Source organism: Lemur catta, chromosome 10, assembly GCF_020740605.2.
Source record: "Lemur catta isolate mLemCat1 chromosome 10, mLemCat1.pri, whole genome shotgun sequence".
In the NCBI taxonomy this organism is placed as follows: Eukaryota; Metazoa; Chordata; class Mammalia; order Primates; family Lemuridae; genus Lemur; species Lemur catta.
The window spans coordinates 30,485,531-30,498,438 of NC_059137.1; the positions used below are offsets into that span (position 1 = coordinate 30,485,531).

Here is a 12,908-nt window from a genome sequence, read left to right on the forward strand (position 1 = left end):
AAAAACAAAACAAGTTTTAATGATTAAAACAGATGAATTAATAGGTTTATAGTAACCATTAACTAAAGGAAGCCCTAGAACCAAAAATAAAGATTTTAAAATTGCATGCAAAATCTAGTTACCATAAAAAAATGCAATATCAAAATATCTCAGCTTCCTAGCATAGACTCCAGGTCTTTTTATTTCCAATTCTTGGTAGTAAAAATATGTACATTTCACATGCTCCTGGTTGTGAAGGAATAAGCTTATTCATACAGGATTATAAATATCTTTTACAGATGTGGGAGGGCATAAAAGAACAATATCTTCCTCCACCTTTTTGGGCCCATCTGGGGGGTGGGGGAGAAGGCACTCCCAAAGGTTCCTTGGTAACACCTTTGCTAGGTTTATTAATTACTCAGGTAATCTTTATACGTAAAGTTAATGGTCCACTCATTTCATAGATCTGGGAACTACCAGGCATTGGAACTGCCTTTCTTTAACTAGTTGCCAAACAAGTAGCTTTTTTAAACCATGACAAAAACTTTGTATACTGGTTTCAAAAACATCTGGGCTTTGTTACCTTGACAACTTACATATGCTTAATCACTGGACTTTGGCATGCACAGCCAAACATATCATGGAACTGAAAGGACCATGCGCTAGTGACAGAAGACTCCTGGAATCATTATTCTGTTTTCTAACATTAACTCCCTTATATTAATTCAACTTTGTCTTTCAGAGCACTTCCCATGTGCACTGAACCTGGGTTTAACCTCTCTGTTGAAAGATTTGTTAAAGAAAGATGCGTAGATAAATTACCAAGTCTTTATGATCATCAAAACAAAGAGCAATGGAAGTCAATTGACCATGGGCAGTTGTCCACTATTCACAGAATCTTTAGAAATCATTTGCCTGAGGCCAAGGAAAATCTGCTTTATTTATCACTAAATCTGACCCATGTTGAGCCATACTAAAACTGCACTTGGGTAGTCTCAAATAAAATATTTGAGCTCACATATTTTTCTACATTTACTGCATCCATGCAGTATGCAATTTCTGATGCTGAATGAGAGAAATGCGGCAATTGAAGGCTTCACCACAAGCATCACATTCATAGGTTTCTTGGATTTTCACCTCTACATGGATCTTCTGATGGTTGACAAGACTGCGCTGTTGACTGAAACTTTTGTCACACTTCTCACACTTATAAGGTTTCTCTCCTGTGTGTATTCTCTGATGCTGAATAAGACCTGAGTTCCGGCTAAAGGCCTTCCCACATTCATCACATTTATGGGGTTTATTACCTGTGTGAACACCCTGATGTCGAATGAGATTACAAAGCTGACTGAAGCTTTTGCCACACTGTCTGCACAGATAGGGTCTCTCACCAGTGTGGATTCTCTGATGTTCAATAAGAAATGAGCTCCGACTGAAGCTTTTCCCACAAACAGTACATAAGTAGGGCTTCTCACCAGTGTGGATTCTTTGATGTTGTACAAGATGAGCACTAACACTAAAAGTTTTCCCACATTCATCACATTTATAAGATTTTTCCTTAGGGTAGACCTCCTGCTGTATAACAAGACTGCAATTTGGATCAAAACTTTCCTTAGTTTCACTGTATGGGTAAGTCTTCTCCCTGGTGTGGATTCTCTGATGCTGAATAAGACCTGAGCTTCTACTAAAGGCTTTTCCACATTCCTCACATTTATGGGGTTTGTCTCCTGTGTGAATTCGCTGATGACGAGTAAGGTTGCAAAGCTGACTGAAACTTTTCCCACACTCTTTGCACTGATAAGGTCTTTCGCCAGTGTGGATCCTCTGATGTTCAATAAGGAATGAACTCCGACTAAAGCTTTTTCCACATTCAATACAAAGAAACGGCTTCTCACCAGTGTGGATTTTTTGGTGTTGTATAAGGTATGTACTTAATCTAAAGGCTTTCCCACATTCACCACATTTATGGGGTCTTTCCCCAGTGTGAATTCTTTGATGCTCAACAAGCAATGAATTTCGACTAAAGCTTTTTTTACATTTGGTACAGTGATAGGGTTTCTCACCAGTGTGAGTTCTCTGATGCTCAATAAGGTGTGACTTCCAACTGAAGGCTTTCCCACAGTCACTACATTTATGGGGTTTCTCACCTGTATGAATCCTTTGATGTTTAACAAGGCTCCTTCTCTGGCTGAAGCTCTGTTTACACTGATTACACTGATAGGGTCTTTCTCCAGTGTGGATTCTCTGATGTCTAATAAGAGTTGAGCTCACACTAAAGGTTTTTCCACAGTAATTACACTCATAGGGCCTCTCTCCAGTGTGAATTCTCTGATGTTCAATAACAAATGAACTGCGACTAAAACTTTTCCCACATTCATTGCATTGAAAAGGTTTCTCACCAGTATGGACCCTTTGATGCTGAATGAAATGGGCCTTGCGGACAAAACCCTTCCCACATTCTTCACATTTATGGCATTTCTCTTCTGAGTTTGGTCTCTTACGAATGTTAGTGTTTCCTCTGAACATTTTCTGTTCCTGGGTCAAAGATTCCCTTGGTATTTCCCATAAGAAGATCCCTCTCTGTTTATCTAACCTACCAACAAGTTCAAAGGTTTCTCTACCCATGGGATCCTGGTCAATTTCACTTTTGATTCTTGTAACTATTACACCCTGTGGTTCCACTTCTTCCTCAATTTCTTCAATTTCTTGTTTCACAGTTGGCTCCTCATCCTTATCTCTGTTTAAAACATCTGGAACAATAAACAGAAAATACAAACATTAGCCAAGCTCTTTGATGGTAAGGAGAAACAAGAAACAATCAAAAACCAAGGTAATCAACATAAATTAATTTACTATATCTACAAAATGTAATTTACTACCTCACAGTATTATTGTGAGGATTCAATTAGTTCATATATATAAAACATTTAGAATAGCACCTGGCAAAGAGTACAAGGTACACATTTATTATTAGTTATACTATGTAATGAAATGGTTTTCTTAGAGAAGAGTATGATAAAAGTATTCAGTAGGCAAAGAACAAGACAGTGGGGGCAATTAGAGTTGGGAGGAAGGGCTAGCAAATCAACACTGAATTATACAAGGTAAGATGGGCAAAGAAATAAAACAAGTAAAGGTGGGATTAACCAGTCTATCAATGAAGAAAGGGTAAGAGGAGAAGAAAACAGTAAGTTCAGGAAAACTCAGAATGAGAAAGAATTATTGGACTATGAACAGACCAAATAATTAACAGAAAGAAACACATGAAAACGTGCTAAGAAGGATAAACAACAAAGAATCAGTGGAAACAATAATTCATTCACTAATAAGAATTTATTTGCTACCCATGAAAAACAAGCCAGACACTGCGTAATTAGCTAGGATTCAGAGATAAGACATGAAGCCCTCTACCAAATGGAATGGTTGATGAATAAAAATGGGGAAAGAAAATAATACGATAAAGAAAATACTAAAAGTAGCTCCTATATGGAGACAAAATAGCTTTTTTAAAAGAAAAAGAAAACAGAGTTGAAATGACATGGAGTCTATGATATAAAGAGACAATAAAATAAGTACAAAGGAACATAGAGCTAATGGAAGAAATGAAGAAACAGAGCAGTTGGTGGTAGCTTATGACTTCACCTACCACAAGTCATACTACAAGTACAAATGATTCTCAACCCTCTAAAGATGTAAGACCCAAGGTACACCATCTGTTCCAACTGAGAGCCAGCATGATACCTGAGAAATGAAAATCTTACATGTGTTGAGGAAAAGATGGTATTAACGGTCTGTGCTATAACAGAGTGGCATATAGGACACTTAAGCCTGCTTCTGATTTCTTTCCTGATTTTTTTTTCTTTTTTTTGAGACAGAGTCTGGCTCTGTTGCCCAGACTAGAGTGCTGTGGCATCAGCCTAGCTCACAGCAACCTCAAACTCCTGGGCTCAAGCAATCCTTCTGCCTCAGCCTCCTGAGTAGCTGGGACTACAGGCATGCGCCACCAGGCCCGGCTAATTTTTCCTATATGTATTTTTAGTTGTCCAGATAATTTCTTTCTATTTTTAGTAGAGACGTGGTCTCACTCTTGCTCAGGCTGGTCTTGAACTCCTGACTTTGAGCCATCCTCCTGCCTTGGCCTCCCAGAGTGCTAAGATTACAAGCATGAGCCACCGCGCCCGGCCTCTTTCCTGATTTTCCATCTCTTGTTGCCTATTAGGTAATGCCACCAAAGATTCAATCATTTTTCTTCTGAGTTTAGTCTCTTATGGATGTTAGTGTTTCCTCTGAACATTCTCTGTTCCTGGGCCAAAGATTCCCTTGGTATTTCACATAAGAACATCCCTCTCTGTTTATCTAATCTACCAACAAGTTCCAAGTTCATTTACATTTGGTCCCCCAAAACAGTTCCTTTTTCATACATCCTCTTTTCTTTCAATTTTCTAGTCTTCTGACTATGGAGTCATCTTTAAATTTTCCATCCACTTACTTCAAACCAGTCATTAAGTTATTTTATTCCAAACAAACTTCTTGTCTTACTCCTCTGAGAAACTGCTAGAAAGTTGATTTCTTCCTTGGCTACTTAGAGCATTTCCTCTCAAATTTGCTTTAAATGGACTGTGTTTTCTTTCACACAATAAAAAAAGATGAAAGAACTCCCTCAACTTTCCACCTCCCTACCTATAGAAGTATCTGCCAATGATACATAAAGATATATCCTATTCCTATCCAAAGCTAATCTATCTACCCCCTCTTGATCCTGCTCACCTCTGGGCAGTTGTTTAATTAGTACCATTCTTTCTTCAGTCTACACTCTCCATTGACACCTTCCTACTATCACATAAATACATCCAACTTTATCTTGAACCTGACATCCTTTCGTTGATGAAAGTCAAGATTCGGGGGAAAAAAAGTCTTAACACTGTAGCTTTTTATTGCCTATATTTTCTATGCCCAACCCTTTCCCATTCAATCTATCCCATAACCTACTGTGAAATGTGGTTTCTATTTCTACCATCTAGAGAAACTTCTCATTAAATCACCAGTGACTTTCAAAGAAAATATAAAATGGGCATTTTGCAGTCCTTGTTTTATTCAGCAACATCTGACAGTGTGAACCACCCCCATTTCTTGACATTATCTGTTTTTGGTTTCTATGCTATTACATTCTTTTAGTTCCCTCCCTACTTCTTTGGCCTTTTCTAATAAATTTTCCTCATTTATTTATTTTCCTTTGTCAACAGTTTTACATTATTGTTACGCAGGTTTACATCCTTACTTACTTTATGTATACACTCTCTAGATATCTCCACTTAGATGCTTCACAAAGAGCTCACAATTAACATGATCATTATCTGTTCTCATGTCTCTCGCCACATCTAATCATCTCGAGAGGTACCTCCATCAATTACCCTAAAGTCCCAAAGGAGGAAACCATCCTAGATTTCTCCCTTTTTCTTACTGTTAATCAATCACCCAAATCACAGATTCCTCTCTAGAATACCTTCTCCTTCTCCCTTTAACCCTTATAATCATGTAGCCATCTAATATTCCTTGACTCTGTTCTTAAGGCTGCCCTCATATTACATGTGCCTTACTGATTCCAGAAGAGATCTTTATAAAATGGAATTCTGTTCATGTCATCACTTGTAGATTTCACCTGTAGATTCAGCAGCACTGCATCACCTTTAAAATCAAATCAAAGCTCTTTATTTACTATGATAATCAGAACTCTTCATGACATGTTCTGTAAGCCTCAATTCACTTTCCTACCTACTTTGCCATACTTTATGTAGACAAATTACTTGTTTTATGGTCTTTCATGCCACAGCTTTGTATATACTGTTTACCTCAACACTGTTTACCTGGGAAACTCGGTTTTTCTCTAAGATTCAGTTCAAAGCAACAGTTTCTCTACAAAGCATTCATCAAGTCTACCAGACAGATTGAGGTGTTACAGTTTTTATTACTAGCCCTTGTCCATAACTCCATTACAGCTATTATTACACTATACTTTTTAACAGTTTGTTATGTGTTTGTCTCTTCCATTGGATTATAAACTTGTAAGAAGGGAAAATCTCTTCATAACATTATTATTCAGTGGATATTGTTCTGAGGGTTTTACTGAATAGAAATGAGAAAAAATTATTTGAAGATGATATGAATGTCTACCTAAAATTCCTCAAAGAATTTTATATGTAATAGCTACAAGATTGAAAAACTGTTTTTTTACTATGAAAAAAACCCAGTTAGTAAATATTATAGAAAAATGAAATATGTTCTTTACAATAGTAACAAAAAACATAAAGCCTAGGAATAAACATAACAGGAAATATGTAATGTTCATAAAAATAATTCATAAAAAGACAAAAGGACAATTCAACAGAGTCAACCAAATGGCTAAAGAGATCCAATATTATAAAGACCTCAATTCCTTCCCAAACTAATTTATGAAACTAATCACATTCCAATCAAAAAATCATATGAACCAATAAAAAAATCCCAATTAATCTAAATTTTAATTTGAAGAATGCAATCAGTTAAGTACATTCTGAAAAAGAATATTAAACAATGACTTATCTTACCAGATATAACATGTAGTATGCTGTTAAAGTAAATAAAACAATGTTACTGGCATAAAAATAGATAGGACAGTAAAATAGGCAATAGAAGAAAATGAGTGTAGGCTCCACAAAGAGCAGCCGTGAAAAGACTATTCATTACAACTGGGCTTGGTAATGCTCATCCCATCCTGTAGTCACAGCTAATTTGTCTAGAGTGGACAGATGACTAAAAGTGGATCTCTCCCAGGAATTTGGAATTGAAACTGAAATAGCTCTTTAATCGGAATGTGGCTAGAATTGTAACTTATCAAATCAGAAGCTAAAAGAACAGAAGCATGTGAATATAAGAAGAAAGGACTGGTCTGCCCAGGGGAAAGAGAGATCAAAAAAGAAACATTATAGACTAAATGTTTGTTTCTGCCCCCCAAATTCATATTTTGAAGCCCTAACCCTCAAAATAATGGTATGTGAAGGCGGGGCCTTTGGGAAGTAATTAGATTTAGATGAGGTCATGAGAGTGGGGCCACCATGATGTGATTAGTGTTATTGTAAGAAGAATAATAAAGACAAAAGCATGCTCTTTCTCTCCCTCTACCAAGTGGAGATATAGTGAGAAACCAGGAAGAGGGCTTCATCAGGAATTGAGTCTGCCAGCACCTTGATCTTAGACTTCCCAGCCACCAGAAATGGGAGAGATAAACGTCTGTTTAAGTCACCCAGTCAGTGGTATTTTGTTATAGCAGCCTGAGACAAGATGAAGAGTAATTCCTAACTTTCTGAGAGTGATTTATCTTCTGGTTTCAGTCCTTTTCTATGTCTACCTGTAACCATGTTCATATATTCTACAAAACATCTCTGTAATAATTTCCCTTGTTGGCTTAAGCTAGTTTGAGTTGATTTCTACAATCTTTAATCAAGTTTGATAACATGGTAGCTGGGAGGAGAGAGAGAGAGCAAAGAAATAGTAAAATAGAAGTAAATGAACTTTAGGATAGGATAAGACTTGGCATGTTTTTTTGGTAAAGAGCCAGACAATAAATATTTTTGCCTTTGGGAGCCATATGGTCTCTGTTGCAATTATTCAATTTTGCCATTATATCATAAAAATAATCATAGACAATACATAAAGGAATGGGCACATCCATGTTTCAATAAAACTTTACTTAAAAAAACAGGCAGGAGGCCAGATTTGGCTTGTGAATCATAGCTGTCAATCTCTCTATCCAACAGAGTATTAAATGAACAGTTTTCTTGGTTAATAAAATGGGAACATGGAGAAGAAATAGAATTTCAAGTGCTTAGCAAAGTGTTTGATAATTACTTATTGAATGATAAATAACTGAATAAATAATTGAAGAGAGATTATAATCAAAGAAGAAAAACAACGTTCAAGGTCTTGTTGGTACAGAAGTTCCAGTTCTGTCAAGGTTCAATCAGGCTCGAGTTGACTGAAGAGAGCCCTTAAAATTAAAGAGGTCAAAGAACTGAGATATCAAGCTATCAGATGTATCATCAATGTAGTTATTCAAGCTTTTTTAAGGTATGAATGAAGAGCCAAAATTATAAACCTAGAAGAGAATTGTGTTATGAAAAGTAGTAAGATGAAGTAGAAAGAACACTACATTGGAGCAGCAGAGTAATAGCCATCTCTCATCAAGGGAGCTCTCATCAAGGGGATGGAGACAGGGTCCATTGAGGAGGATGAAAAGACTATGGGAGGAGAAATAATAAATGAGAGAAAGTTGTACTTAAGTAGAAATAAAGAAGAGAGCCTAAAAGTACAAGATCACAGATGGGCTCCCCGCCACGCCTTTGTCCATATGGTATACACATGCTGCAGTACTACGGGCAAGCAGGGCTGGGTACTTGCCTGGTTTTATCAACCAGAATACCATATGTATGGGTAAGCTGGCAGTGACTCAGAGATATCATGGCATACTTAAAAAAAAAAAAAAATCAGCAGTTGATATGGCTGAAGATTGAGTGGTGTGCATGAAATAACAGCTGAGGCAAGAAAGCTAGGCAGAGTCTATATTTGGGAGGTCTTAATATGATAGAATAGGATAAGAAATTAAGATTTTTGTTCTTTAAGCTATCAGGAACCATCAGAAGGTTTTTTGTTTTGTTTTGTTTTTTTTTAGATAGGGTCTCACTCTGTCACCCAGGCTGGAGTACAGTGACTCAAACATAGCTCACTGGGGCCTTGAACTCCTGGCCTTAACCTTTCCTCTCGCCTCAGTCTCCTAAGTAGCTAGCTACAGGTACTACAGCTGGCTGATTTATTTTTTGTGGAGATGGGGTCTTGCCATGTTACCCAGGTTGATCTCAAATTTCTGGCCTCAAGTCATCCTCCTACCTTGGCCTCTCAAAGTGCTGGAATTATACGTGTAAGCCATCTCACCTGGCCAGGAACCATCAGAAGTTCTAAGTAGTTAACTAACACAAAATCACTTTGGCAGCAGGAGACAGAATATATTAAAAGAAAGGGAGACTAGGGGCTAATGCAATAATCCAGTTAAGAGATACTACGTCTTAAATCAGCTGTACTTATTTAGTCACACAAGTATTTAAGAAGCATATAATATAGGCCTGGCTCTGTTTTAAGTGCTGGAGAAATCAAATAAAAAACTATATTTACTGTCATTATGGTGATCAGTGAAATTAGAGAAATAACATATTAAGAATGATTATAGTATACTATGGTAAATTCAGCAACTCAAGTATACACAAGGTAGCACAGAGAATATAGTGCTTCACTCTGAAGAGAAGGCCCTTGAAATCATAATGGATTGAAACTTGACAGGTTTGAATTACTTATGTGGCCTTCAAAGGAATATGACTAGGGATTTGAAGTTCAACAGAGAAAACGATGATGACGGTATCAATCAACACTTATATTGTACTTACTATATGATAGTCAGTGTCCTAAGTGCTTTACAAATATTAACTCAGTTAATGCTCACAATAATCCTAAGAGATCTTTTATTTCCATTTTATAAAAAAAGAAACTAAGGCACAGAGAAGTTAAGTGTGCCACTCACAGTCACAAGGCTAAACAAGTGGTGGAACCAGCATTTGAACCTAGGTGGTTAGGCTCCACATTACCTTTCTTAGGTGGAGATAAAGATTTGAGATTTATCATCACATAGTGGTAGCTGATGAAGGAAGTGTAAAGTTTTCTAAGGAAAATGTATAGTCTGAGAATGCAAGCCAATGGAGGGAAGCAATAAAGAATTTCAGATATTCATAAAGAAATGAAATAAAATAAGGCCCAAGAAGAGTCTACTGCATCTGACAATGAGGTTATTATAGACCACTGTTAAACAATTGAAGGGGAGTGTTACAGACAAGACAAAGGGGCTTAGAGATAAGGAGAGGTAAAGAAGTACAAAACACACATAAACTACTCTTGAAAGACTCTGGCTCCTAGGAGGGTTTTTTTTTTTTTCCTCCTCTTTTCCCCAGTTGGAAGAGTCGTGAACATACCAAACATCAGAATAAAGGTACCAAGGGAGAAGAAGTAGATTGAAGCTATAAGAGGGGGAAAAAGATGATTGATGATAAGTTTCTGAAAAGTAAGATGATGGGAGCAGCATTAAGTGTGCAGACGAGGGGTAGGGGTAGAGAAGTTCAGAGTTCATACTTAGCAGCCTCTATTTTCTCTGTGAAAAAGAGGGTGAGATCTACTATTGAGTGATGCACCCAAGGAAAACTTCTTAAGTTTTTGGAATAGTCACTAAGTAGAACAGGGGAGTGAGCACATCAAGGACAAAAAAAAAAAAACAAAAAAAACTGCCGAGATGTAAAACCCCAGTGGAGACTAGAAGGAAAAGAGCCATGCATACAGACAGGACATTGATCCCTTTAGTTAGAGATTTCTCCTGCTGTGTTTAGCAACTCAGGTAGGAGAGAAGAAAAGGGGAATTTTATAACAAATACAGGATTTGAAGTTTGCAGAATTGGTAGAACACAATGACAAGGTGGCAAGAGAGCATGCTGGTGATTAGATGGGGAGGTGAAGTTGGGGGAGGATCGACACCCTGGTGAAAAAAATAAAGATGTCAAGGGAAGGGAAACATCATTAAGAATGAATAGGTTTAGGTGGACAGGAGCAGGAAAGATAGAAAGATAAGAAACTGTAGTAAGCTCCACAAGGACAGAAAGCATGTCAGTTTTATTTACCTTTGTTCAGTTTAGTTACAGTCAGTAAACATTTATTGCCTGAATAGCTAGTCAGAGAATAGGATATTCAGGTTTAAGATTTTCCTGTTATGACAAAATTGAGGGTATATGAGCTGCTGAAAAATAATGGAAAGCAGGGTCCCTGAAGTCAATATAATTGAGATCTACTAAGATTCAGGTATTCACTGGGTCCTCAATGACATGAGTTAAGGTAGAGAAGACTACAAAACATGTGACAAAGTTATATGTGAGGGATCAAAAAAAAAAAAGTTGACAGATGATAGTGAAAAGTAATTGAGTGGGTACAGCAAGACTGCTGAGGCCTCAAAGGAGGGGAGACTTTATTTGAAGGTGGAAAACTAATGCTTTGGGAACAGCATTGAAAAGCTGAAAGAACAATAATTTCTTCCTGCCAGCTTTGAGACAAAGGATGGAGAAAGAGGAGGATGTGGGAGAATAAGCAGCCCCCACTTGAAGGACTGTCAGAGAAGTGGTGTCCTTGGGAAAGTGCCAGGTTTCACTTGAGGCCAGGAGGGGTAAGGAACATTATGTGAAGAGGAACAGGGGCTCCAGAAGGCAGAGTGAAAAGAGGTGGGAGGAAAGCAGTGGGAGGATGAGCCAGGAGGGAAAGTACAGAGCAATATGGGAATGAGATTATGAAGACAGGAAGCCAGAAAGGCTTGCATTTTAGTCACTGCAAGGAAGTTAGGGATGACAGTCATGGAAACAATTAATGACTGAAAGGTTTGAATCAGAACTTTGGAACAAAGCCGTTTTGGTATGGTTTAGTCCAAGTGTTCTCTGAGTCTGATGTCTAGTACCTTGTTAGTTAATTAGAGAAACAGCAGATTCTTACCCAGTGAGACCAGGTTTCCATAATTCTCCATCATGACATCTTTATACAGGCTTCTCTGAGCTGGGTCCAGATAATCCCACTCCTCCTGGGTAAAAAACACAGCCACATCCTCAAATGTCAGCAACCCCTGAAATAGTATGATTTCTGTAGTCAGTTCCTGTGTCTCAAGGACAATTTTCGACTCAAAGTGGCAGAAGCAATCACTTATCATGAGGCCAAGTAGGCTAGGAGGAACATGGTAACTAAGAGTTCCATACGGTGCCCAATTCTGGGAAAGAACTATAATCGACAAGCACCTCAGATTCGAGGATAACTGGAGTTGATCCTTGTCCGTCCTCCATAGTGAAGGGCCTAAGGACAAGGTTTTTCTGGTTTAATAATTATACCCTAACATCTTAATTTTAATAAACTGCTCCAAGGCCTCTCCAAGCTTCCCTCACCTCAATGCTCTGCTCCAATTCTCCATTCGCGCTGGCTTGTGACCCTATTCAATTCCTTGAGGTTCTGTAAGCATATACCTTGGGTCCAGGCATAGTGCCAGGCGCAGAAGACACAGGGGAAGGTAAAAAATGGTGCCTTACCTGGAGGAACTCACTAATGAGAGAGTTAGCTTGGAGCATTACTAATTTTCTCCAATTTATCAAATCTCCCTTGGAAAAGAAGGAGCCACTGGGCAGTTTGTTTGGGAACCGCACCCCAGAAAACTAGGGGTGCAGAGATTCCTTGCACGGTGCAGGCCCTCAAGAAGGCAGTCATGAGGCGGGCGGGGTGTGGGGGGAAGCTGTGGTGCGGCCTACCTAGGGCAGTGGCGAGACAACGGGGATCCCCACAGGAGCTTGCTTACCTTTGGCTCCAGCGGGGGGCTCGGGGAAGCCATCTCCCGGCCAGAGAACGGAGGTAGGAACCCGAGGCTGCCGGACGGAAAGGAGCCTGTGGTGAGGCCTACCGGGCTGCTGGAAATTAGGCCCCACGAAGAGAAGGCTCCCTGCTGGGTCTGGCTAGCGCCCGCCTCGGTCCCCAGGCGATCACGACCCCGGCAGCATATCAGACACGCTCCCGGGCTGGCCTCCACCCCTGAACCCCAAACCCCCAACCTCCTCCCTTGCCTGGTTGCGCAGCCTTTCAGGCCTCACGAGAGCCTCCTCCCCACTGCCAGTCCCCTCCTCCTTTCAGCCAAGCAGCGCTATGACCGCCCGCCCCCGGACCAGAAGGCGTCACCCGGATCTTTCTTGGGACGCCCCCAAACTACAACTCCCGTCATGCTCCGAGAGAGGGTCGTGGTCCGGCCTCCGCCGGCAATGGCTACCGGACTACATTTCCCGGCGTGC

At 39.2% G+C, this 12,908-nt stretch overlaps 1 protein-coding gene across 5 annotated transcripts; it reads right to left on the reverse strand.

The window, feature by feature from the left end:
- ZNF189 (zinc finger protein 189) lies at positions 1 to 12,771 on the reverse strand. 5 transcript variants are annotated; one of them, XM_045562738.1, is made up of 4 exons: positions 12,687 to 12,733; positions 12,425 to 12,491; positions 11,581 to 11,707; positions 1 to 2,729 (listed from the first exon to the last, which is right to left on the reverse strand). In XM_045562738.1, exons 2-4 carry the CDS (start codon positions 12,455 to 12,457, stop codon positions 1,012 to 1,014), a joined length of 1,878 nt encoding a protein of 625 aa, XP_045418694.1. In that variant the 5' UTR covers positions 12,458 to 12,491; positions 12,687 to 12,733; the 3' UTR covers positions 1 to 1,011. The 5 variants fall into 5 exon arrangements, with proteins under 5 accessions (XP_045418694.1, XP_045418696.1, XP_045418697.1 ...); XM_045562740.1 differs by having other exon boundaries at positions 11,581 to 11,665; positions 12,687 to 12,732; XM_045562741.1 differs by having other exon boundaries at positions 11,581 to 11,662; positions 12,425 to 12,771.
- Positions 12,772 to 12,908: the final 137 nt, after the last annotated feature.

Excerpts from the sequence above, each read along its gene's own strand:
- ZNF189 (XM_045562737.1), bottom strand. The coding sequence starts at position 12,457 with ATGGCTTCCCCGAGCCCCCCGCTGGAGCCAAAG. Across the intron at positions 11,708-12,424 it reads GCCCCCCGCTGGAGCCAAAG|GGGTTGCTGACATTTGAGGA; the intron begins GTAAGCAAGCTC and ends ATACTATTTCAG. Across the intron at positions 2,730-11,580 it reads TGGAAACCTGGTCTCACTGG|ATGTTTTAAACAGAGATAAG; the intron begins GTAAGAATCTGC and ends TTATTGTTCCAG.